The sequence below is a fragment of the Limanda limanda genome, chromosome 1, assembly GCF_963576545.1.
Source record: "Limanda limanda chromosome 1, fLimLim1.1, whole genome shotgun sequence".
Taxonomy (NCBI): Eukaryota; Metazoa; Chordata; class Actinopteri; order Pleuronectiformes; family Pleuronectidae; genus Limanda; species Limanda limanda.
Window position 1 is genome coordinate 15,527,614 of NC_083636.1, and position 23,042 is coordinate 15,550,655.

General features: G+C 42.4%; 3 protein-coding genes across 4 annotated transcripts; 2 read left to right on the forward strand and 1 right to left on the reverse strand.

Moving 5' to 3' along the window:
- Positions 1-1,763: 1,763 nt before the first annotated feature.
- Positions 1,764-8,732, forward strand: cax1 (cation/H+ exchanger protein 1). The gene is made up of 20 exons (XM_061081273.1): positions 1,764-1,842; positions 2,763-2,939; positions 3,129-3,259; positions 3,498-3,606; positions 3,713-3,829; positions 3,917-3,978; positions 4,065-4,232; positions 4,308-4,493; positions 4,791-4,890; positions 5,117-5,258; positions 5,359-5,542; positions 5,678-5,777; positions 5,899-6,017; positions 6,312-6,349; positions 6,431-6,558; positions 6,934-7,067; positions 7,721-7,815; positions 8,271-8,349; positions 8,449-8,557; positions 8,659-8,732. Exons 1-20 carry the CDS (start codon positions 1,764-1,766, stop codon positions 8,730-8,732), a joined length of 2,331 nt encoding a protein of 776 aa, XP_060937256.1.
- A 1,007-nt stretch (positions 8,733-9,739) lies between these two features.
- Positions 9,740-14,595, reverse strand: klhdc10 (kelch domain containing 10). Its single transcript, XM_061081336.1, has 9 exons — positions 14,395-14,595; positions 12,497-12,718; positions 12,195-12,349; positions 11,908-12,056; positions 11,730-11,814; positions 11,585-11,651; positions 11,456-11,503; positions 11,171-11,310; positions 9,740-11,010 (listed from the first exon to the last, which is right to left on the reverse strand). The coding sequence occupies exons 1-9, from the start codon at positions 14,474-14,476 to the stop codon at positions 10,801-10,803; spliced, it is 1,158 nt and encodes a 385-aa protein (XP_060937319.1). The 5' UTR covers positions 14,477-14,595; the 3' UTR covers positions 9,740-10,800.
- A 2,894-nt stretch (positions 14,596-17,489) lies between these two features.
- zc3hc1 (zinc finger, C3HC-type containing 1) lies at positions 17,490-22,725 on the forward strand. 2 transcript variants are annotated; one of them, XM_061081316.1, is made up of 11 exons: positions 17,490-17,754; positions 18,512-18,653; positions 19,393-19,495; positions 19,699-19,849; positions 19,974-20,057; positions 20,180-20,307; positions 20,400-20,539; positions 20,695-20,959; positions 21,067-21,270; positions 21,425-21,637; positions 21,797-22,725. In XM_061081316.1, the coding sequence occupies exons 2-11, from the start codon at positions 18,520-18,522 to the stop codon at positions 21,902-21,904; spliced, it is 1,530 nt and encodes a 509-aa protein (XP_060937299.1). In that variant the 5' UTR covers positions 17,490-17,754; positions 18,512-18,519; the 3' UTR covers positions 21,905-22,725. The 2 variants fall into 2 exon arrangements, with proteins under 2 accessions (XP_060937299.1, XP_060937307.1); XM_061081324.1 differs by lacking the exon at positions 18,512-18,653 and having other exon boundaries at positions 17,494-17,754.
- The last annotated feature ends 317 nt before the right edge of the window (positions 22,726-23,042 follow it).

The window sequence follows — 23,042 nt, forward strand, 5'->3', positions numbered from 1 at the left end:
ATTCGGAATACAGTTACATTGTTGAAATCAGTGGATTACATGACGGTACTTCTCTGTTTCACGAGTTTATTCACTCTCTCGTAAATCCACCGGAGGCAAAGCCCCCAGGAAGCAGCTGGAGACCAGGGCTGCTGTAAGAGCGCCCCGGCCACCGGCGGCGTGAAGAAGCCTCACCGCTACTGACCCGGGACCGTTGCTCTGAGAGAGTTCCGTCACTACCAGAAATCTATGGAGCTGCTGATCCGCAAGCTGCCCTTCCAGCGCCTGGTGAGAGAAGACCGGCATGCGCTTCCAGAGCTCCGCTGTCATGACTCTGCAGGAGGCCAGTGAGGCCAGAGAGGCCACCGGATGCTGAAGTGACGCTGAGGCGCCGGGCAGCGCTAATAATATCACCCGTTAGTATAAAAACATATAGTCACTTGTTGCTCCAACATTAACTGCAACAGCGTCCCAGCATTTGTCCTTTTTGGTGTTGTCTTTATACAACATGTGCCGAGGTTCCTACAGCTCACTGTACTTCTCCACTTCAATTATTAATTTAATGTCATCCATCTTCAATAACTTCTCCGCTGTTTGCTCCGTTCAATGTCGGGTGTCGAGGGTAAATTACGTATTCTCCACTCTCTCTCTCTCTCTCTCTTTTTATCTTTATGACTGCTTGTGTGTCTGTAGTGGATGGGCAGAGGGGGGCATTTAATAATGTGATGACATCAATATTGTTTAAAATAATTTTTCAGTGTGTTTCCTGGAGCGATACGCTCGCGTCAAGCCAACACTGCCCGCATCCTTCATAAAAGTGACACTAAAAACTCAAAGTACTCTTCAAATAAAGTTTCTCCAAACGTGTTTGTTATTTTATGTAGTTAATATCACGATAATCCATGTCCAAGACTAATCCATTTCCCCGGATAAGATTTATTTGTTATTTGCCACTATAAACACACTCTGACCTCCTCGAGGTTTTATTTTGTTACTACTTCCTGTAACCGGCATTTGAATTTGCGTGTTAGTTAAATATTTAGTTTCACCCGAAACATTTAGATTTAACATTTAGATTTAGATTTAACATTTAGATTAAACATTTAGATTTAGATTCAGATTTAACATTTAGATTCAAATTTAACATTTAGATTTAACATTTAGATTTAACATTTAGATTTAAATTTAAATTTAACATTTAGATTTAGATTTAACATTTAGATTCAGATTTAACATTTAGATTTAAATTTAACATTTAGATTTAGATTTAACATTTAGATTTAACATTTAGATTTAGATTTAGATTTAAATTTAACATTTAGATTTAACATTTAGATTCAGATTTAACATTTAGATTTAAATTTAACATTTAGATTTAGATTTAACATTTAGATTTAACATTTAGATTTAGATTTAAATTTAACATTTAGATTAAGATTTAGCATTTAGATTTAACATTTAACATTTAAGTGTAACATTTAACATTTGGATTTAAATATTTAAAATATCTCTAAGTTGACAAATATTGTTGTAAATGTGCAAAAAAGTGACAAAAATTCACACCAGTTTTTTAAACATGGTTTGAAGCTAAATGTGACAAAATGTTCATGTTATTTTCAGCGTGAGCTGCTTTACAAACGGCACCCCATAGTCCCCCCCTGTTCCTCCGCCCCTGCTGGGCGTCAGTGAGCAGCCAGTGACAGATCAGAGTATAAAGAGAGGAAGAAGCTCACACATACACACACACACACACACAGGGTGGACACGTGTAGTAAACACTCAGCATGTCCGACAGAAAGACCTCGTCAGTGCCAGGTGATGTTGAGATTCTCCGGAGAAGATCCGCTGCTCAGGACTCCTCAGGTGGGTCTACTGCACCTGTTTGTATTCATAGTTCAACCCGGTGAGGGGGGGGGGCTTCGGTTTGAATTAATTTCTGTGCTAGTTTGACCTTAATATGGCGAAAGCGCGTGCTCGTCAAGTGTACCTGCTGCTGCCAAACTTTCCAAGAGAGTGTTTGAGGGGCGGATGAGTGTGTTTCAGGAATCACAGGCAGGAGCAGAGGATCACGGTTATTTCCTTGTGATAATCAAAACCTTATAGTATATGTCTAAATATATATATATGTGTGTGTTATACATCATGTTCGTTTGGGTCATTTGAAAGAAGGTTTAAAGCAGCTTGATCTTGACTGATGTTCCTCAGCCATGTTTTTCTAATCTCCTTAAAGTTTATGGATGATTTTATCCATACATGTTGCATGTCTGTGGATGTTTTTTTTGCCAAACCTCAGCAGATTTAGTTCAAAGTCATATGCTCACTCAAAGACAGGAGACATTGGCTTTGCAACCCCAAAAAACCTCTAACTGTCACTGGGCATGTTTTTAAATCAGACATTTGTTGCAGATTGTCATTTATAAGCTCGTAGACAGTTCCCAGTATAACCAGCAACTTCTATCATATTTTTTAAAACGCTGCAGCACTTTTCTTTCTTTTGTGTGTGTGAGCAATGCATTGATAATGAGATCAGTCTTGGCAGGCAGCACTTGGCAGCGTGGGGGGAGCGGGGACACTGCATGACTCTCAGGAGGTTTTTGTTAGTCACACACATTTCCATGGCACGGCTGAAATGGGTTTTCCTGGATGTCGCTCCTCTTCGCTCCTCTTCACCTTGAACCCGACACCTCATTAGATGTGTCGATCATGTGACTAACATTTTTTTATGTATCGTGTCCTTTTTTTTTTCTTCAAATGTACGAATCTGTCTCCCGTGATATTTCCAGAGATCTATGTAGATCCTGAACAGCATCGTCGGTTTCCACGGCGACAGTCCCAAACTGACAGAATTTGTGTTGGCCCCCAGCATCCGGAGCTCGGGACGATGACCACGCCCTCCCCAGATGGTTCTGTGGCCCACTTCTGCCACTACACGCCCAAATGTTACCTCACCGTCCACGGAGGTTAGTGACACGTTAGTTTACAGCAAGAAGTAAACAAGTAAGCATATTAACATTGGAAAAACTGTTGTGTTTGTTGGTTGTTTGTTATATGTCCTGCTTATGTGGAATTTGGAGAGTAGAGCGAAAATGGTGAGAGCAGGAATCATCCGCTGCTGTGGATGAACGGTCTCACGGTGTGATTTTCTGCAGCAGGTCACGGCACCTCAGCCCGGACGACCTCGTCACAGTATGGAGAGGAGGGTTGGCACGACGCCACCACCAAGACCACCATCAGAGCTGACAATGAGGTGGAGGCTCACAGGGAAGCCAACAACTACAGGGTGAGCATTGATCTCCACTGCACCTCAGCTATATTCACCTTTTTGAAATCCCACGTAACTGTTTTTGACCTTTGATCTTGGTTTTTATGCTTTTTCCCATCCACTCATTTCAATTTAAATTCTGCTGTGTAGCCAAGTAGAACTAATGTATCCGAAATTTCTCATGGTTAAATATATATTGTGACAATACAACTAAGCTATGTATATTGTATGTTTTGCTGTGTGTCTTTTCCTGCAGTTTGGCTTCAGAAAGTGGAAGGGCAACGTGACGGAGAAGCCCATCGGAGAGAGATCAGACATCACCAAAGAGCTGTACGCTGATCTTAGTCTTGTTAAGCCTCAAGAAGGTCTTTCTATTTCATTTCTCTCTTTGCACTCGCATTCAGATTAACAGGAAGTTCCTTTTATAGAAGAAAACACTAAGATGTATTCATGATTTCTCCTCTCTTTCAGGCTTGGTGGTTTCCTTTGGGAACATCGTTTATGTATTTTTATTTGGATGGTGGATATCTTTAATCTACTTCCTCGTTTGTCCTATAATGTTTCTAACGATCTTAGGAGCTCCATATGGTATGTATTCTTAAAAAAATGGTTCAGAATACTGTAGATTTTCCTAAATGTGGAAGATAATGACGCTTTTGTTTTGGCTTTTTCCAGGTAAACTTTGTTGGAAGTTGGCATTGTACTTTATCTGGCCATTTGCAAAGTCCATAGAAAAGGTATCATGGTTTGCAACACTTCTTCCGATATCGTGGCTGCAATAGCGTGACGTAGTGTATGGACAACCAATTTCGTTTTTTTTCAGGCCAGTGATGCAATGAGGAATTCCATCATGAGGCCCCCGAAGTGTGAGGTCATCCCTGAGGAGGGGGACACTGAGGACGAGGGGTCCGCCCCCCTCCTGGTGTCTTCTCCGATCGCCGTGGAGATCCCCGTCCCAGAACCACCTGTCAGGATAGCTTCAAAACACTGGGTGAGGAAGTACGGATCATCTCAAGCGTTGAGGTAAATCTACGAGTTGGTGTTTTTGACGATTGTCCCCCTGCAGTGTCGGGTCAGCACCTATGTGTGGCTGCTCCTGGGGTACCCTGTGCTGGCTGTGGCCCACTCCGTCGCCTGTGTGCTCTCCTGGCTGCTGATCTTCACCATCCCTGTGTCCAAGATGAACGCTCGCACCCTGACCACGGTGCTGCTCATGGCACCTGAGGAGGTCCAGATCCACAGACAGGAAAAGGTAAAAGGATTATTGATCCAGAAGGGGATTTAGGAGGAAGAGAAAGAAGTGAAGGTGAGGAATGTGCGTAATAATCTGTGAGCATTGTAAATATGATAACAACTTCTTTTTATAGCCTCCATGATGCCTCCATTTGTGAATTGACTTCTATAGATAAAGATTCCAGATCAAAACTGATGTTGAAATCTGTAGATATTATTACCAGAGAGGCTGTGTGGCTGGATATCAGTGTTGGTTAAGAAATGTTTTGAATTTAATGAATTTATAACTTTTGATGAATTGTTTTCTCTTTTCCAGATGAATAATTGTGAGATCAGAGTCGTCTTATACTGTAATCGAGCATTTAATGTGCATTACTGCAAATACACCGTACAAGGAATCAACATTTTCGCTCTCAGTATCCTTTTTTTGAGTTGTTTGATCTAACTTGGCTACCATTAGATTGCATCTAAATATAATGTGCTCACAAAATGTGTATCTAATCTTTTTCTACTTCTTTACATTTTCCATCCCTAATCCCGATATTTATCAAAGTACCGTCACTACGAGACAGATTTGTGTTCTGGAGCTGTTCTGCTCTGTTCACTGTTTATTTATTCTCCTTAAGTCCACGTTCCCTGCAGACCTGCTTCCACTGGTATTGATCACTCTGATTGTTGGCTATACTGACCGTGAACATAATTACTTCAGTGCAGAGACCAAGTTTGCCACAGCCATCACCTCTATCATTCCTCTGTCCTACTTCATCGGCATGGGGATAGCCAGGTGAAGTTAAACCTACAGGAAACCCTGTCAACCTGGATCAATGTATATAATTTAATGAGTTGATGGTTCTATTTCCTTTTCTTTGTGTATGCTCCCACAGCATTTCTGCACAGAGTAACTTTGCAGTGGGGGCGGTGGTGAATGCCACGTTTGGCTCCATCACAGAGATGACGTTCTACATCACAGCTCTGCTACAGGGATACCACGCTAACAACAAATGCTACGAAGAGATCGTCAAGGCAGCGCTCACCGGAACCATACTTGGATGTATACTGTTCATACCGGTGAGTGCCTCAGAAGGACACAAATCTGCCAACATTCCCCAGTTCATGTGCTTTTTTATTTCCTGTAAGATGCAGCTTGTGGGCAGATGCTCATGCAAACCTTTTTTTTTATACGGTGACTTTCCACATGCACAGGGGATCTGTATGATCATTGGGGGCATTAAACACCGGGAGCAGAGGTTCAACAGTCGTTCAGCTGGAGTGAGTTCTGCTTTGCTTTTCATATCCATAGGAGGTATGTATGGCTGCCACACACACACACACACACACACACACACACACACACACACAACTCTTCCTCTGCCACAAACTAGATCTGATCAATCTGAGTCCTGTGCTGTGACGCTTGTCCACAGGGGTGTTTGCTCCCACCCTTTTCTCCAAGGCGTTCGGTTATCTGGTGTGTGAAAGCTGCACCAACATCCCAAACAATACCAGCGTCCCCTTCATCTGCAAGGACTGTCACTACGACACGGTGAGCAGCTTCTCCTCACTTTACACTTTTACTTCCTGAGATCAGCTCAAGCTACAAAGCTGCCTCTAGCAAGTTTGAGTACTTTGTTTCCCTCCAGTTTCAGTAATGGCACAAATAACGAGTACAGTTTGAGTCCTGGTTATTATTGCTTTGATGTTTCAGACAGTTCAGACGCTCTCACCATGAAGATCCATATCTGATTGGTCCCACGACTGTTTAAAGAGGAACATGTTTACTGCAGAAGATTTATTCTAGAATATATTAAACTTTTTATTTTACTTTCTTTGTTCTCAGAGTCGAACTGACCCACATTTGATTCTCTCCCATATTGAGTAAGTCCAGGTGCTTCAGTTGTTTTTATTTTTCAACTCTCAACCTCAGTTTGACTAATTATTAATTTAAAAACATTCCAGGCCTCTGGTGTACACGATCTCTGTGCTGCTGCCCACTGCCTACCTGATCGGCCTCATCTTCACACTGAAAACCCACTCCCACATCTATGACATCCATATCAGTGATGCCCAAGGTGACCATGCACATGGTCAGTATACACGAGAGGACGCCATCACCTGCCCCCCCACTGGTGAGGTCACTGCTGGCCATCTTCACGCTGCCAACTCTTGTATTAATGACAGCCTTATTGCCAGCAACCAGGTTACAACAGGTTTGTGTGTATGTGGTGTGCATGTCTTTCTATTTGTGGTGAAGGAATGCAGAATAATTCCTAACAACTGACTGCCTGTCACCGACCTGGTTAACCTGCTCGTGCATGAGAGTCACCGAAGGAAAGATGCACTGATGTAACGTTGTGCCTGTGCATGCCAACGTCCCTTAACAGAAAAAGATGAGACATAATATTAAACGTGTGTGTCGGTGAGCTGATGGCGTGTCTGTGTGTGTGTGTCATCACCAGTAGGTCATCATGTGGTTCTCTGGTCCCGGTGGAGGGCTCTGGCAGTGCTGATCGTTGCCACGGTGCTGATGGCCTGTTGCGCTGACCTCAGCACGGAGAATGTCAAGCCCATTCTGACCAATAGCTCAATCTCTAAGGTACTGGATTAAAAACAATCAAGCTTTATCGGGGGGGGGGATTTGTTTTAATCATAATCCATGATCCACGATGTGGCTGCAGCTGTGATCCCTAATCTGCAACAATAAAGCACTTGATTTCTGTGGAAGGAGCCAAGTCAGTAACATGTCTTAATGAGACAGTAATGTGATGAAGAGGAGGAAAGAGCAGCTCCATGTGTCATGTGTCCCCCCGACAGTCTCGGCCTTCAGCAGCATAACTACAAGCTGGTTCCAGACGGGGCCTGAGCCGACGCTTTGCACCTGCTCTTTTACGTCGGCAGTTTATCTGCCTGCCGGACTGAAGCTGGGAGATGATTCCACACAATAGAAGCCTGTATTTAAAATGGTTTATTTTTAGAAGGGAAGAGAATTACACGGAAATAAAGAGTCTGTGCTTCACGAGACCAATTTGGCTTGTGGATGATGGAAACCTTTAGAATTAACACCCTGGGTTGAAACGCCCAACAGAGCGTGGTTGTTTGCGATATGGAGATGTGATTAACTGATATAAACTCCTCTTTTAGATATAATGTGACCCGAGGGGCTTGGAGTATTGTGCATGATGTATTTGTGGGTCGTATCGTGCCATAGGTTTCTTTGTACTGAGGTCGTGTGCGGCTTCTTTCTTGCAGTACTTCATCAGTGTCACGGTGTTGGCCATGGTGCCAGAGCTACCGGAGATCGTCAATGGAATCCAGTTCGCGCTGCAGAACAACATCAGCCTGAGGTTTGACAAATTTACTGAGTGAACACAATTATTTAAGCAAAAAACCTGTGAATTTGCATTTTGGTGATAAGTAGTGTTGGAAATGTTTCATGTGTGAACTATCTTTGTGCCTCCTCGTAAATAACATGTCAGTGGCCAGAGGCATTTATGTTTTCCAGTTGTCTGTCCGTCTGTACCATACTTGTGAAAGTTACATCTCACAAACACCTCGAAGGAATGTCTTGCACAAATGTTTACTTGGACTCAAGGATGAACCGATTAGAATTTGATGGTCAAAGATCCGATTTCTCGTTCACAGTTGCTCCCAAATTAGGCACAGATGATAATTTATTTAGACTCCGATTGGATTCGGTCACGTTGGCCTCACAAAGCATGTTTGTGTCATCTGAAACGTGATGGATGAATTGATCAGAGTTCCATGGACATACGACGGTAATTCTAGTTTTCTTCCGCAGCCTTGAGGTGGGCAGTTGCATTGCTGTCCAGGTCTGTATGATCCAGATTCCACTGCTTATCCTCTTCAATGCATTTTACGTAAGTTAAACTGGATCTTTCTTTTTCCTTTGCAACGGATGATTTTCTTCCTCGTGCATGTTTTTTTTTCTACAACTTGACTTGACATTTTCTCCCCAGGATGTCGGATTTGTGCTTGTGTTCAGTGACATTCATCTCTGGGCCAGCATCTTCAGTGTCATCGTGGTCAACTACATCTTCATGGATGGAAAATGTGACTACTTTCAGGGTAAGTCACGCTAAAGTCATTTCCCCAGAGCAGAGGTGAACATGAGTTCTCACGGTTTGAAACTGTTTGCATATGTAAAGCGCTCTTGCTTTGTTCCACAGGCACCGCTCTAGTGGTGGTTTACCTCATCCTATTGGCTCTTTACTTCTTCGCTCCCTCTCCTCGCTCCTGTTGATCAAGAAAAATCCCTGAAAGTCTGTTTTGTACATGTATATTAGTGGGTGGTGTCTTTGTGCTGTCTTTGTAAGGTTTGTACTGTGTGATTTATATTGAAATAAAAAAAATGCATTGTTTATAAAGTTTAGTTTGGGGGCATAATTTCTCTCATAAAAAATGGCTTTGATATTGGCATTTTGGCACATTTAGTGTTGCATTGACCCTAATTTGCATTTTCAGGAAAGACGTGACCACAGCAAGTCATGCAAACAGCATTGTAATATGATTCATGCTAATTACTAGTCAGGCAAAGGAAATTGGGGGCAACCGAGAGCTATTTACAGAACACTTTATTAATATTTAACTCCATGACATTCACACAAGTCCACTGTACAACAGTTAAATGGTGACTGTTTTAAACCTACGTCCAAAAGTAAAGATCTGATGAGGTAAATATAAAAAGCAGGTGACGTCATGCACCGAGTAGTTTTGTATGCAGAAGGTAAATAAAAGGTGCTAAGGTGTAGAAGTGCAAGCAGGTTCATGCATGTGTAGGAGGCATCAAAACATCTAGTGACATCCCATTCTGACTGAAATCCTGATCTCATTACTCATAATTATACTTTGATTAGGGTGCAATGTTATTTGGCATCAGTGAAATTAAATGTTGGTGTCGGACTGAGTTTGCTGCATCCTGTTCTGGAAATGTCTGTCTGGTTCCTGATGGGAAGAGACCAAAATACTTTTATATTAACAGTCATCATTTTGGCCCCCATTATGCTGAGTGGTTATACTGTGTAATGGCAGAATTGTTCAGTGGTTAAAAAGTTGACTAACTCTACAACAAAGGTCAAATCTTCGACATAAAACCTGTTTGTCTAAACATGAAAAAGATCTTCCACTGCCTATACTTATTTCAACCTCATTAAAAGTTTGAAAGGCACTGCAGTACACGCAGCTGTTTGCTACCAAAGCAACTCCCTCCGACAAAACTCAGCCATCGACAGAGGGAGTAAAAAACATGTCTGAATGGAACAACAGCAAGTCTTTATTTGAATAAAAGCATTTAAGTTAATTTTTGAAGAGCACCAGATTCACAGTGATGTGTTGCATGGTTTGGTTTACAAATGAGAGCTGCAAGCAAACGGGATGGAAAGTTCATTATTATTGAAGATACCCACCTTCGATCTTTTTTTTTGTGGATGATTCTCTGTAACAAGATGTATGATGGAAAATAGAAGGGCTCAGTCATTGGTAAAACCAGATTTTCACTTTTTCTTAACACGTTTTAGCCAATTTACTACAAGTAACTTATTAAGTTGTTCCTTAAATCCAGGAAAACACTTGTTTACATTCATACAACATGAAAATACTTGAAATTTTAGATTGTAATCCCTGACCGTGAAAACATTTGTTATTTAAAATGAGTTCAAAGTAATGCAGGGGAAGTCGGTGATTGAAGTTTCAAACTTCTGGAAGTTGATTTTCATACCATACAGACAAATTGACTAAAACGTGCAAAAACACTCTCTGCCACTTAGACTGAAACCTCCTTTTTAAAAAAGTAAATGTCTACAAATATGCAATACAACATGTGCAAACAGCAATTTCAGGTGATTCCCCCAAAACTGATTTTTGTCCTTCAAATAAATATATACATGCATTCTTCTTTTCCACATAATTCGTAAAAGTACTAGAGAAGTAGGATTAAAAAATTGGGAGAGGGCAGTCTTTGAAAACATGACGGGGCAAAATAAAGTATTTCCAGCAGTCACGGTTTGGCTGATGAGGGGGCGGGAGTTCGTACGTAGCTTGACACAAAGGCATCATGTAAGGAATAAAACATTCCGCGTCTATTTTCTTCGTCATCACTGGAACTGCGAAAAACCTAAGAACAGAAAAAATAAACGAAAAAAGGCATCCCATTGTTTTTGGTTTTAAGGCGGGGCTACGTCAGGCACGGGAGCGAGAGGGCGATTCCCGAGGAAATGTTGCTGTGAATTTTATCTTCTGTGCTCTGTCACACCTCGTCTCCTCCCAGTCCAGCCCAGGCCATCCATTCCTCTGTCTGCATTCCGCTGTGCGGCTCATTTCAAGCGTTCGATTAATTCCTGTGTCAAGCCCAGGTTCAGCAGCTGGATGGTGGAGAAAGTGGCCAGGTGGGGATACGCCTTGAGGAGCTTCTCCCAGCAGAGCTCCAGCAGGCTGGGCACCGCAAGCCAGATCTTAAACAGAGAGCCAGTCCTCTTGTTCTCATGAATGTTCACCACGCCACCATGGATGTACATGCAGCCAGCCTGGAGACAGTGAAGGACAGACCGAAGCATATGTTTTATATGAAATATAGAATAATATAGAGCAATTCAAACCCCTCCCATTGGCAAACCTTGTGGATTTATAGGAAAAATGTGTAAACCATCAACATTTCAGCAGACGGAGCTAATACTCTGCACTAACCGGGGTGACAGCAGCACAGTGGAAGTAGGCCGGCTCAGGCATCATTGCTGGTAGTTTACTCCACTGAAAAGTCTGCAGGTTGATCTTCCACAGATCTGCCAATATCAACTCCCCGTTGTAGCCTCCACAGATAAATACATCTGTAACCGAGAAAGATAAATGGTTAGATACTGTAGCTGTTTATGTGCGAGCCGGCAGGGAGTTACTTTCAACACTGAAGGTTACGCATGTAACAGACTGTTTATCCTTGAAAAAGAATAATGGCATTATTAAAAAGATTCTCACCGTTTCGTATTTGCACACAGCTATGGCATCTCCGAGGAGCAGGGTACCCTGGGAGAAGCACAGACATTTTACAGTTGTGTGCACGAGAACACGACAGCAATAGGTTAAAATTCAGTGCAGGATACACACCTATTTTGTCATGAGGTTTAGTGGTAATCTCCTCCCAGGAATTGGTCTCGAGATTGTATGCATGCACCTATTAAAAGAAAAACAATAGTGTATTCAGAATGGGTCTAAGTGACTAGAGTTCACCCTTAGTGGTGTATAGCAGTACCTTGTCTAGAGGATAAGATGTCCAGGAAGTGCCTCCTCCCAGAATGTAGATCCTCTGTCCGTCATGAGCTATTTCATGTCTGTACCTGTGGAACACACACAAAAAACATAGAGTTATGTCAAGGGTTCTTACAACACTGAAAAAGATTCCCAGCTTGTTTAGAAGCATGATAGCGCACCGTTCCTCGGGCAGGTCGTCTGGAGGGTTGTTGGGCTTGAGGTGGATCCACTCCCTGGTGGTCAGGTCCAGCCTGTGCAGGTCTGTGCTATAGATGTACCCCGTTGTCCCTCCAAACAAGTACAGGAAGCCGTTTATTATGACCATTGCCTGGAGGAACAAAGATTTGAGAGCCTAGTTCATGGAAGTTCAGTTTAATAGTTTGAATACCCAGTGACTAGATTCTGAAAAGAAACTGATCTCTATAGTCCTCTCTTCTTCAAACTACCGACTGATTTCTGAGGCTACCTGTCCATAGATTCTGTTTGGCTTCTTCCCACGGCAGTTGAGCAGGGACCATCGCTTGTACTTCACGTTACAAACGTGAACGTCGTTGCCATTATTCTCACCAAAGGGGATCCCAGTGCCTCCGAACACCAGGAGGTTGTTGCCATGCAAAACAGCTGAGGGAACACAGAAACATTACATTTATGTTTCATCCACAATTGCTGGAAAATACGATTTTGTTTGTGTATAAAAAACCTGATGAGAACCAAATGCATGACAAGTAAGAAGAATTAAAATATTTAACATTAATGGATCTGTTTTACCTGACATAGACGCCAGCTCTGTGGGCATGTAGCCTTCTGTTCGGATCTGCTGCCAGCAGCCTGTGGCAAAGTGGTACTTCCACAGCTCCCTGAACAGTGGGTAGTCTTCATTATCTGAGCCTCCTGACTCATCGTAGTCAGGGTTGTAGCCTCCAAATACATACAGGTTAGTGTTGTCTGCGACACAGCGATGCCCACTGCGGGCTGGGGGAGTACGTTGACCTAGAGAGGGGGAGCATGTTAATAGAGGTACTTACTCTGGTATACTGTATATTTCCTATACAGTGCCGTCCACATAAAAACAGCACCATGGATCTCGTGTTTTTGATTCATTATTCACGTCATCACATGTTTTACCTTCTGGGGAAAAAAACTATGCAAAATAAAATCTCACTATTTGAGTTTTTCAGCCGGAGGCTTTAACAGGTTTCTTTCGGCAGGGGCATGATGACAGAAGTCTAGTAAAGCGCTAAGAATAGCCCAGAGCCCTACCCTTAACTCCACTCTGATGTTTCAGCCAGCAAATGCATTTTTATTAATCAGGATTTATAATGGATTCTGAAGCACAGCAGAGAAACAAGGCTTATAGAGAGAGAGCAGAGGAATGTAGAACCCGACCACACACCCACATTGATACAAATCTAATGCGAGTAATAACACATACCATTACTTTGGCAGTAATGTTGCAATTATTATTAGTGATCTATTAACATTGCTCTAAATCAACACAATTCATGCACATGTGGTTGCCCAGGTGCTTCTATCAAGACTACAGGCTGAAAATGTATTTGACTTGACATGTGAAATTTGCCGGCTGGATGCAGAGGGAAAGTTGTAAGAGGACGAAAAAAGAAAAAGGCGCTAAGATTAAAAAATAAAACATCCTCAAACTCTTGCAGAAAGTGTTTGACTTCTTGGGGCTCATTATAAATCAATTAATAGGCCAGACAAATGTAAAAGCACTATGGAAAGTATCTGGTATGTTCACTTATAGATGAAAATAAGTGATTGCACTATAAAGAACACAAATCCTTTGCGGAGTCGAGTCCGATGACTCAGTCACTCAGTCATCTGGGTCATGTTTCTTTGCAGCATGACCAGAGCTGGACTGTGTACCATGGTGCACGTCGCTGGCCCCTGGTGTGACTGACCTTGGCAGCTGTGAAGACTGTATCTGTGACACACACCATCAAGCCAAGTGGATATGGTTAAAAATCAGAGAGGGGGTCGGTGCGTCCTGGTCTTTTTTCCAAACATGGTGGAACATCAAGATCATATCTGTTTACCCAGCACTGCGTTGTGCACACGATGATTATTGATGATTATCATGATGAGTATCGCTGCAGCTCACACATCCAGCACTAGCAACACACCTGATCGGGTCATGTGCTGCTTTGGGTGTGAACTTGTACCTGAGTGCATCTTGAGTCATCAGGCATTAGCTGCACTTGTTAAAAGCAGAAACATTTATGTCGAAACGCCTTCAAAGTGAATTAGAGGATGGTGCAGTAAAACAGCCCTGGATCTCTGATGATAGTCCTGGTAATCAATGACTGAGTGGGGTCTGCACCATCCTACACTGGTCTTACAGCTAAAAGACAGGATTTGACTAAATGTACGATGAACCACTTGCTTGCTTTCATGTTCTAAGGAGCCTTTGATGTGACTGCTAACAAGCTATCAAAAGATAAACAAGCTACTGGCTGCTAGCTTGAATGCTATGATTAGCAACGTCACCAGCGAGGGTCAACGTGCACACATTGCATTTCACGTTGAACAGACGATCACACTGAAAGTCTTTTTTTTTTTAGCTCTGACTGACAGGATGTGAGCGAGTTAAACATGTCGTTAGCATGTCGTTAGCATGTCGTTAGCATGTGGTGCTAGCGCTGACCGACCTGCTAGCCTCTGCGGGGGCCTCCCTGTCAGTCGCTCGAATTTATTCAGCTGGTCCGGAGCGCGAACAGCTTCCGCCTCCATCGCTTCCCCCGTTTACAATCCAGTCACGTCGAAGAACAACCACATCCGCCGAGGTGCAGATCAAACATCATACATCAGCCCGCAGCTCATCCATCTGACGCCATTCACAGATTCCTGCTGTCCCCCCCTCCCGCTTAGCCAATCAGAGGGCTTGTTATTGGGAGGCTGCGTGATCACAGAGGGGCGGGGCTGCGCGTGTCGCCGTCTCCCAAAACAACAACACTATTTCTTGCCGAGTCAAGATAGTTATCCTCCACAATTATTAGATTTGATTTGTCTTTTATTGTTTTTAAGTTCAACACAACGTACAGATAATATCATATATATATATTTGATGATAAACAAAAAAGCTGTCAAGACTGTAGAATTGTGCTTTACATTCATTTGTTTTTACTTAAGTTGCCTCATTTATGCATCATTTATTTCATTCTGTGTTTGGGATTTCCTGAACTTTTTCTTTTCATTTGTCTTAACTTTGCTTATATGAATATCTGATTAAGTTGAATTCTTACTGTTTGGTTGTAAAATTTTACAACATAAAAAGACTTGAAATTTTATGTTAGTAATCCCTGACCGTGAAAACATTTCAGTTATTTAAAATGAGTTTGAAGTAATGCAGGGGGAAGTCTGTGATTGAAGTTTCAAGCTTCTGGAAATTGATTTTCATACCATACAGAGAAAAATGAAGAAAAAAAATGGCTCACTGGAAAGTCACAAACACTTTCAAAATATCTGATTAAGTCGAATTCTTACTGTTTGGTTGTATGATTAGATGAATATGGTTTTTAAAAAGAAGATAATAAAACTTCATAAAATGTATTCATCGATATGTATTGTGGGTTTTCATCTGCAAGATTCTATACTGTCTGACATGGCTTTACAATATGATCACAATCTAGCCTCCAACAATCTTCCTACAATATGTTCTTTATCTGCTTGTGTCTCCTCTCAGCACAGTTAGCAAGCTGCTCTCATGGTCATGAATTTCATACAAAGTCTCATCGAGATGCCCTCTGTCTTTTATCAAGTGCATGACTGCGTCCTGGTGTTAACACAGGAGGAGTGCAGTTGTGTGAGCAGCTGAAGATAGAACTAAAAGTAAAAGCATTCTTTCGCAGTAAATATTGCTTTTGATGTTCGTTCAGGAATATAAAAATTTGTAACAGAACCTAAGAAGGTGACATCAAAAAAGACACAGATATTCTGTAACATAATATGGAACCATTGATTTTATTGTTTGCCATTTTCCCCAAATTTAGCCACCAATGAAAACAACATTGTAATTGTCAAGGTTTTATTGTGGATCAGTCAAGCACCTTTTTTTCAGCAGCATTTTAACATTGAGGTGTTCTTTGATCATTTTGGTTTTCATTTACTTATAAGCATGACAGTGAGATTCCTTTTTAAGTTTTATTAATCTTATTTTAAATAGACATTTATACTTATTTTAAAATTATTTGCAGATAGTGGCTTGTTGAGTACATTTGTATTTTTCTTTTATAAATCTTGATTGGTCTGTATTGAAAATTAACCAAGTTCTCACCCTCAAATATTGTGCTCCACAATTCTGAGGGTGTACTTTTTTTGAGTATTTCCATTTTCTGCTTCAGAAATGTATTCATTATACTATAATATATTACTTTTATTTATTCAAAAGGGGCAAACTACATTACAAACAAGGAGACAGAGAACAAACAACCGACAAATGGACGAGAAACTTGCATAAATATTCTATTATAAATGTATTTCATAGCTTCAGTTAGGCCACTGCTTACTTTGCCAATTCAGAATTTGAAAACACATACAATACAAAATATGAAGTCAATAAAATCAGTAGTTTATGATGACAACATTAAATAAAAGCTCTACTTAGTCTATAGGGTTTTTATATTGTGTTTTATTTACATTGTATATATTGGTTTATTTTTGTCGTGCACTGATGGCTGGTTGTAGCAGACTGCAGCTACAGACTGCTTGGAAATTAAGCAGCAAAGATCCAGGGATTTGTTGTTGTTGTGGATTTGTGCAGTGAGGCCTCATCTGGGGCCTCATTTATAACCGTTGCGTACGCACAAAACGGGCCTGAAACGTGCGTACGCCACTTCTCACGCCAACGTTGGGATTTATAAAAACAAACTTGACGGGAAAATGTGCGTATTTCTACGCAAACTTAGACCCTCCCGTACGAGCGTTTTGGGGAGACGGGAAAACGGCGACACAGACGTGAGGTGGTGAACTGCAGCAGATTATTGATCCAATTCATAATTTACATTAAAACCAACAGTTTTTCTCGCGCGACGTATCTGCTCCACATGAGCCTTTTAATTAAAAAAATATAAAACAACTTTAAGCAAATTAGGTTCAGATTCGATTTAACGGCAGAGTTACGGAGCCGAGTCATTAATAGGTTTTAATAATATCTTCTAACACTGTGCGTGTATCATCAGATCGCTGCAGTGAACGGGACTGAGCCACAGAGCGCACAGAGCACAGAGCACACTGGAGATTACTTATAAGAAATGAGGAAACTTTCCAAATAATATCCCAGAGGAGGTGAGGATCCACTGATGTGAGGGAATCGGTCCGATGCTTTAAATAAATAAATACTGCCGTGACACCGGTGCGGGGAACTGCTCGATGTGTGCATGTGAATGAAAGAACGAGGAGGAAGCGAGGGTTCAGCGATCTCTGATCTCACACAGTGTGTTATGTGATCTCTGATCTCACACATTGTGTTATCCACAGCAGCAGCGGCAGAGTGTCAGTGTATTTTCTTTATTAGTGAAATCGCTGCTGTCCCATAAAGTCGGTCTTCACCTCCACCTCACTAACAGACACCTCGCTGTCAGTGTCAGAAAGTTTCACTTCCTCTTCACATCGCTTGATGCCGTGACTCCGTCAGGACTCACGGTAGAAACCCATTGGTCAGCAGCATCATTTAATATTCACGCCGTGCTTTGCGTTGACCATTTATGGTGGAAAGTGGGCGTGTGGAGGGCGGATTTGGAGGCAGATCCACGTACGAACGTTTCCAAGTGGACTGTGATTTTTAAAGCGAACATTGCGTTCAGGTGTACGTGCGCGCGGTTTTATAAATCGGAATTATCTTTTGCGTACGCCATTTCCGGATTTTGTACGTACGTACTCTTTCAGGATGAATCCTACGCACTCTTTTATAAATGAGGCCCCTGGTCTGTGCAGGAAGTGGAAGTCAACCTGAGAAGCTACACTTGAACGAGGACATCCAGAGGGGGACAGAGAGACAGCTCACCTTCAAAGTAAAAGTTCAGGAGGCCGGAGGTTTGATTTGATTAATGAGTAATGAGTGACCCTTACTCCTTGTGCTAGTTGATGGGAACAATATGTCATTTATTTGATCACTGAATATAAGCTAGAAGGTTTTGAATGACTTTTCAGAATTATATTCAATTAAATGTGTCCCACACTGTGATTCTTGTAAGGCGCCAGAAGCCAAAGTTGGAAACTACTGGGTTATTCTCTAACAATAGGTTTTTAAAGCATGTTAAATCATCCAGTATCTAAAATATAAAAAGTTACTTTTAAGTAAGGCTGTCAAATATATGTAGTCAAGTAGAAAATACAATACAAATACATTTTCTTCTTGTGCTTAGTTTCTCATGGGACTGAGCAGGCGGTGTGGTGTAGGGGGTAGAGTGGTCGTTCTCCAGCCCATGGTTGAGGGTTTAATTCCCACTCCTTCATCTGCATGCCGAAGTGTCCTTGACAAGATAATGAACCCCTAAAATTGGCAGGACTTTTAACCACCTATTAATTGCACAATATCTTACACTTTGTAAATTTAAAAACAATAATAAATAAATATATTTAAAAAATTTTTTTACATTAAATTAAATGAATCCTGGATGTGCGCAGAAGGAAGGGCCTCACTTTCTGTCAGTGCTCGGGTCCTAAATAAGTGAGAGGCAGAAAGGGGGGGTGTCTCAGTCTGAGCTGTTGTAGGGTCATTCAAAGCGGAACCATTGCTCTCGGGCTTTTTTTTCCGGGGGACGTCAGAACCGAACATGGCGACTCTCAGCGGCAGTCGTGGGGATCGCCTCGCCAACTCCAACCACCAGAAAGCGTCTCTGGTTTCTCCGGAGAAAGTTCGTGAGATCCTGAACCAGGGGGTGTCGTCGACGACCGGCGGCTCCACCAGGTGGGTTCACCGATCCCCCCCCGACGGCGTGTGTGTGTGGCGGACCGGCGCAGAAGTGGTTAGCTCGGCTGGTTAGCCACTTAGCCTGGCAGCGCTTGCAACTTCAGCGCCTCCTCTCCTGGACCTGAGCCTCGTGTCTCCTCACATCCAGGAGCTTACAGACCAGAACATGAGTTTATACTCGACTGTGCTTTTTGAACGTGTTGACCTGTGGAGCCGCTTTGCTCCGCGGTGCTTGTACGATCGCTCCTCTCTGCACGCTGTCTCCATGAGGGGGTGGGGACCTGTAGTCGGACGGTAACATGGTGTTCTATTGGCTTGCTGTGAGTTTGTGGATCAATTTCCACATGTTGCACAGTGGTCAGGGCCAGATTACTCCAACATCGTGAAGTTGTGCTGTGCATCAATAGAAAAGGTCGATGGATTTAGTCTGAAAAGAGTGATGGAGCCGCACTGCTTTGTTTTCTCTGCTGTTACGCAAGATTCACTCAAGTGAAGCTCTGTTCACTAAGTGCAGTTTGAACTCTTTTCTTGAGTTGTGTTCTTCCATTAAGTAACCAGACCCATGTCAGTCACTTATTTACTTACAGTCAACAGGCCTCACTTTGGACCGTGCATTTCTGTCAAGCTGTGGAAGTTTATGTGAATTACAATGTACAGTATTTGTAGTAAAACTGATCTATCTCTATGTGGAAAATAACATCTGTTCCGTATACATTTCCTTTTGTTTGCTTTTCAGTGGTCAAGGACATTTGAAAGTTCTGGAAGTAAAAAGCAACACTCCTGCACCTTGTGAAGCAACTAACAAAGAAGCCTTTTTCTCAAGAGTGGAATCTTATTCAATATCCTTTCAATCGTTTTGCACTTTTGACCCAGTTTGAGGCATCTTGTGGTTTTCTCCCCATGAGATACACTAATAAAGACATCACTGTAGTGTTAATACGTTATGTATTTACATGTTATATACAAAACTATAATTGTCCATGCATAGATACGTACTTTATTTCAGAGGGATAATGAATGTGATAGTTCCTTAGCAGAGCACTGTTTGAAATGGGCAGGCAAACCCCGCACACTGTCCCCTCTGATGTGCGCCCGGTATGGCTGGATCAACATTGGCTGCGATATGCTCAAGTGCTCCAGCTGCAACGCTTTCCTCTGTGCAACACTACAACCGACTTTAGACCTTGAAAAATGTAAGTAGAACTTCAAGAAAAAGTCACTGTCAGAGCCAGCACACACTGTTTAAGCAAGGTTACTCAGATGTTGCCAGTCAGCTCCAAAAAATAAATGGTCAATCACCTTTCTTTCTTTGAATAGATGAATCCCGCATTGCAGAGATTTTGAGGCAGCTTCAGACGCAGCATGAGAAGTTTTGTCCTTGGCCTGATTTCCCCTGTCCAGGTAAGTTCAACACTTATTCTAGCATGTACTGTATATTGATATAAGTAACTTTTAACGTGACAATATTACTTTAACCAGAGGTATCCACACGATGCTCATTGTGAATATCGATTTGATTACAGAGCGGTTCTGGTTGGTTCCAGCATGTGAACCATCAACGCTTCTCACTGCCTTCCTAGAGCGCTTCCAGAGTGCCTGTCTCCTTGCACAGCAGCTGCCAGCCATGAAGCCAGAGCAGCTAAAATCTATGGTGAGGCAGGATAAATCTGCTTATTGCAGAAAAATATCAACTCTGGGATTTTGACTTGTTCACGTGTAATTTTGGTTTACTTTCCCTTGCAGTCTTTGACTGAAGACGTCATCAGTGCTATACTACAGCTTGTCGAGGAGGAGCAGAAAAGAAAGGGAGGGACTCAGTGCTCTGAATCTTTGGGTGTCCAGGTGGCTGCATGCATAGTTTCACTCTGTGGCTGGGCAGGAAGGTGAGAAGAAACTCTGAACTCTGTCTCGTATACACAAATTGATGTTGATGAAAGAACGGGGGAGACACTTTTTTTATCTGAGGCAAACGTGACACTATTTGTTCAAACTCTACTTGATCAAATCGTGTCTGTTCCATGGTTTTATCTTTTCTTAGCCCAGCTCTACACGCCATGAACCTGCCCATCCTCACCTGCTCCTACTGTATGCGCAAGGTGGGCTTGTGGAACTTCCACCAGATGGAGGCAACAGGGGGTGATGGAGATTCCATATCTGTAGGCCAGTCTGTCCCAACAGCAGCTCCTGCCCCTGCACCTACGCATGAGGGCCAGGCAGACCGCTCTTCATCTGCCTCACCCACCCCTGCTACAACACCAAGTCGCATGAAGCTGAGGAGCCAAGACTCCACACGCTCTGACCAGGCAAGTTTGATTGAAACACAGCAGGGGATCCCCGCTGGGAGCAAGTGGGTTGGGTTGATGAAGCTTCTAACACATGTCTGACACTTGTGTTCTGGTGTATGTTACAGGGTGAGGGAAACTCCTCCCCTGTGGGCTTGCGATCCCGCAGCAGAGACTCCCCAAGTCCCAGTGAAGAGCTACCAAGTCCCTTGACCAGGGGCAAGAGGTCTGCAACCCGCGGCAGAGGACTGGGGGACGCCTCTGCACCTGATGGCGCCCCGAGCCCGCCACAACCTCCCAAGCGCCTGCGCCTCTCATCAGTTGGTGGTCCTGTAAGAACTAACTTTACTGCTGAAATGCTTACCTTGGAATAGCTTTGTCATTTTATTCTGGCAGGGTTTAAGTGAAACTGGAATCCTAATCCTATGAAAGGTTTTGAATTTGCTATAACAAACAGCTTTTTGACTTGTTCTCCTGTTATTTCAGGATGATCTCCTGCACAGGAACACTTTTGACCCTCTCGCTCAGCACAGAGACTGGTGTCCCTGGATCTCGGAAGGAAAGGAGAACGTGCATCCAGGGGCCATCCGCTTTTTAGATGGAGGTTCAGCACTTCATCAGCAGGGCTGGAAGGCCGCCCTCGATCTCCTCATGCCCATGAAAAAGAATTCCGATACAGCAGGAGGCAGTCCAGCACAGGCACGTCTAAATGTCTGATAATTATATTTCAAAACCACATGCATTTCAAGCTATTTAAAGTTCAATCACATCTACTTAATTTGTTTTTTTTCAGTCTTTTCTGTGTTCTGTCCATCATATTAACAATATTTGGTACTTAACTTTTCTCTTTCCTTGCAGGGCCCTCGTGACAAGTCTAAAAGGGTGTTTGCTATATTCCGTCAGTGGCAGGTATCCTGCTCTCCATCTCAGCAGACTGACTCCAACCAGACAGAATTGGAGCACTGATGTGACAAATTGACCTGCCCCCTTTATGCAGTACAGAATCGGACAGCAGTGTCATATGATATCAGTGTATGCCATCCGTTAAAGTCGCGTTTACAGTCAAAGTGATTCTGGAGGGAATGGAAGTGGATTGTGTCTTCAGACAAATAAACAAGTGTCTTTTCTGTGAACATTGAAATGTGAAGGAAGCCTGGAAGGCTTTAAATCATTTGGATGTGTAACTATTTTGGCCTCTACAGGGCTTGCATAAGTAGTATACATAAGTAGTCATCACGTACAAAAACACATTTCCGTATGAAAATTGGCCACAAACAAGGCACCTTGTAATAATCTTACATGAAGTCTGCTCCAGTAGTGCTTCATGAAGTTGTGATGGACGCGATTTCTGGGGAGAACAGGAGATGAGGAATCAGTGATCATAAGAACGGGCCAAATGGCTTCACACTGGATAGGTAATGTTTACCTTCATTGTATGTTGAGTCATTTGTGGAAGTGAAACATTAACCACATATCAGCAAAAAAAACTGTGAGGAAGTTCTTTTTTGTGTCTACTGTCCTGCTCTGGTCAGAGATATCTTTTTAATGAACAATTCTTTTTTTGAGAAGTGAAATATTTGTTAGTGCTACAATCCTGATGAATACAAGCAGGTAGAACCATGTGCCATTGATGTCAAACCTGTTTTTAAATTTGATTCGGGAATCCTGTATTTCCCTGTTTCCCCCTCCCTGTGACATCATCTTACTGATGCAGTTCTTACTCCTCTGCATGTGCTTTTAGTTAAGTAGAATTTCCTAAAAGTGTTTAATAAAAATACTCTTCAGAAGATTAAGTGTCATTCCTCCAAACAGCACAAAAGCAAAACTGAAGAAGAACTTAATTAAATTCACTGCGCATACAGGAAACTTGAATTCAGGTGTGGCAATGTTCTTTGTACCCATTGATGCCTCTGGGACTGGTTTCGGCGGTAGCCATTTTGAGGCCTGTGCATGATACTTACACAAACAAAGTACAGTATGTTCCTTATAATTCTCTTTTATATAAATCATTATAATAGGTTTACTTAATTGAAAGAATAACAAGGACACTAGAAAACACTTCTCTTATCAAAGCACTTCTCGGGGTGTATTCTCAGTCATGTCC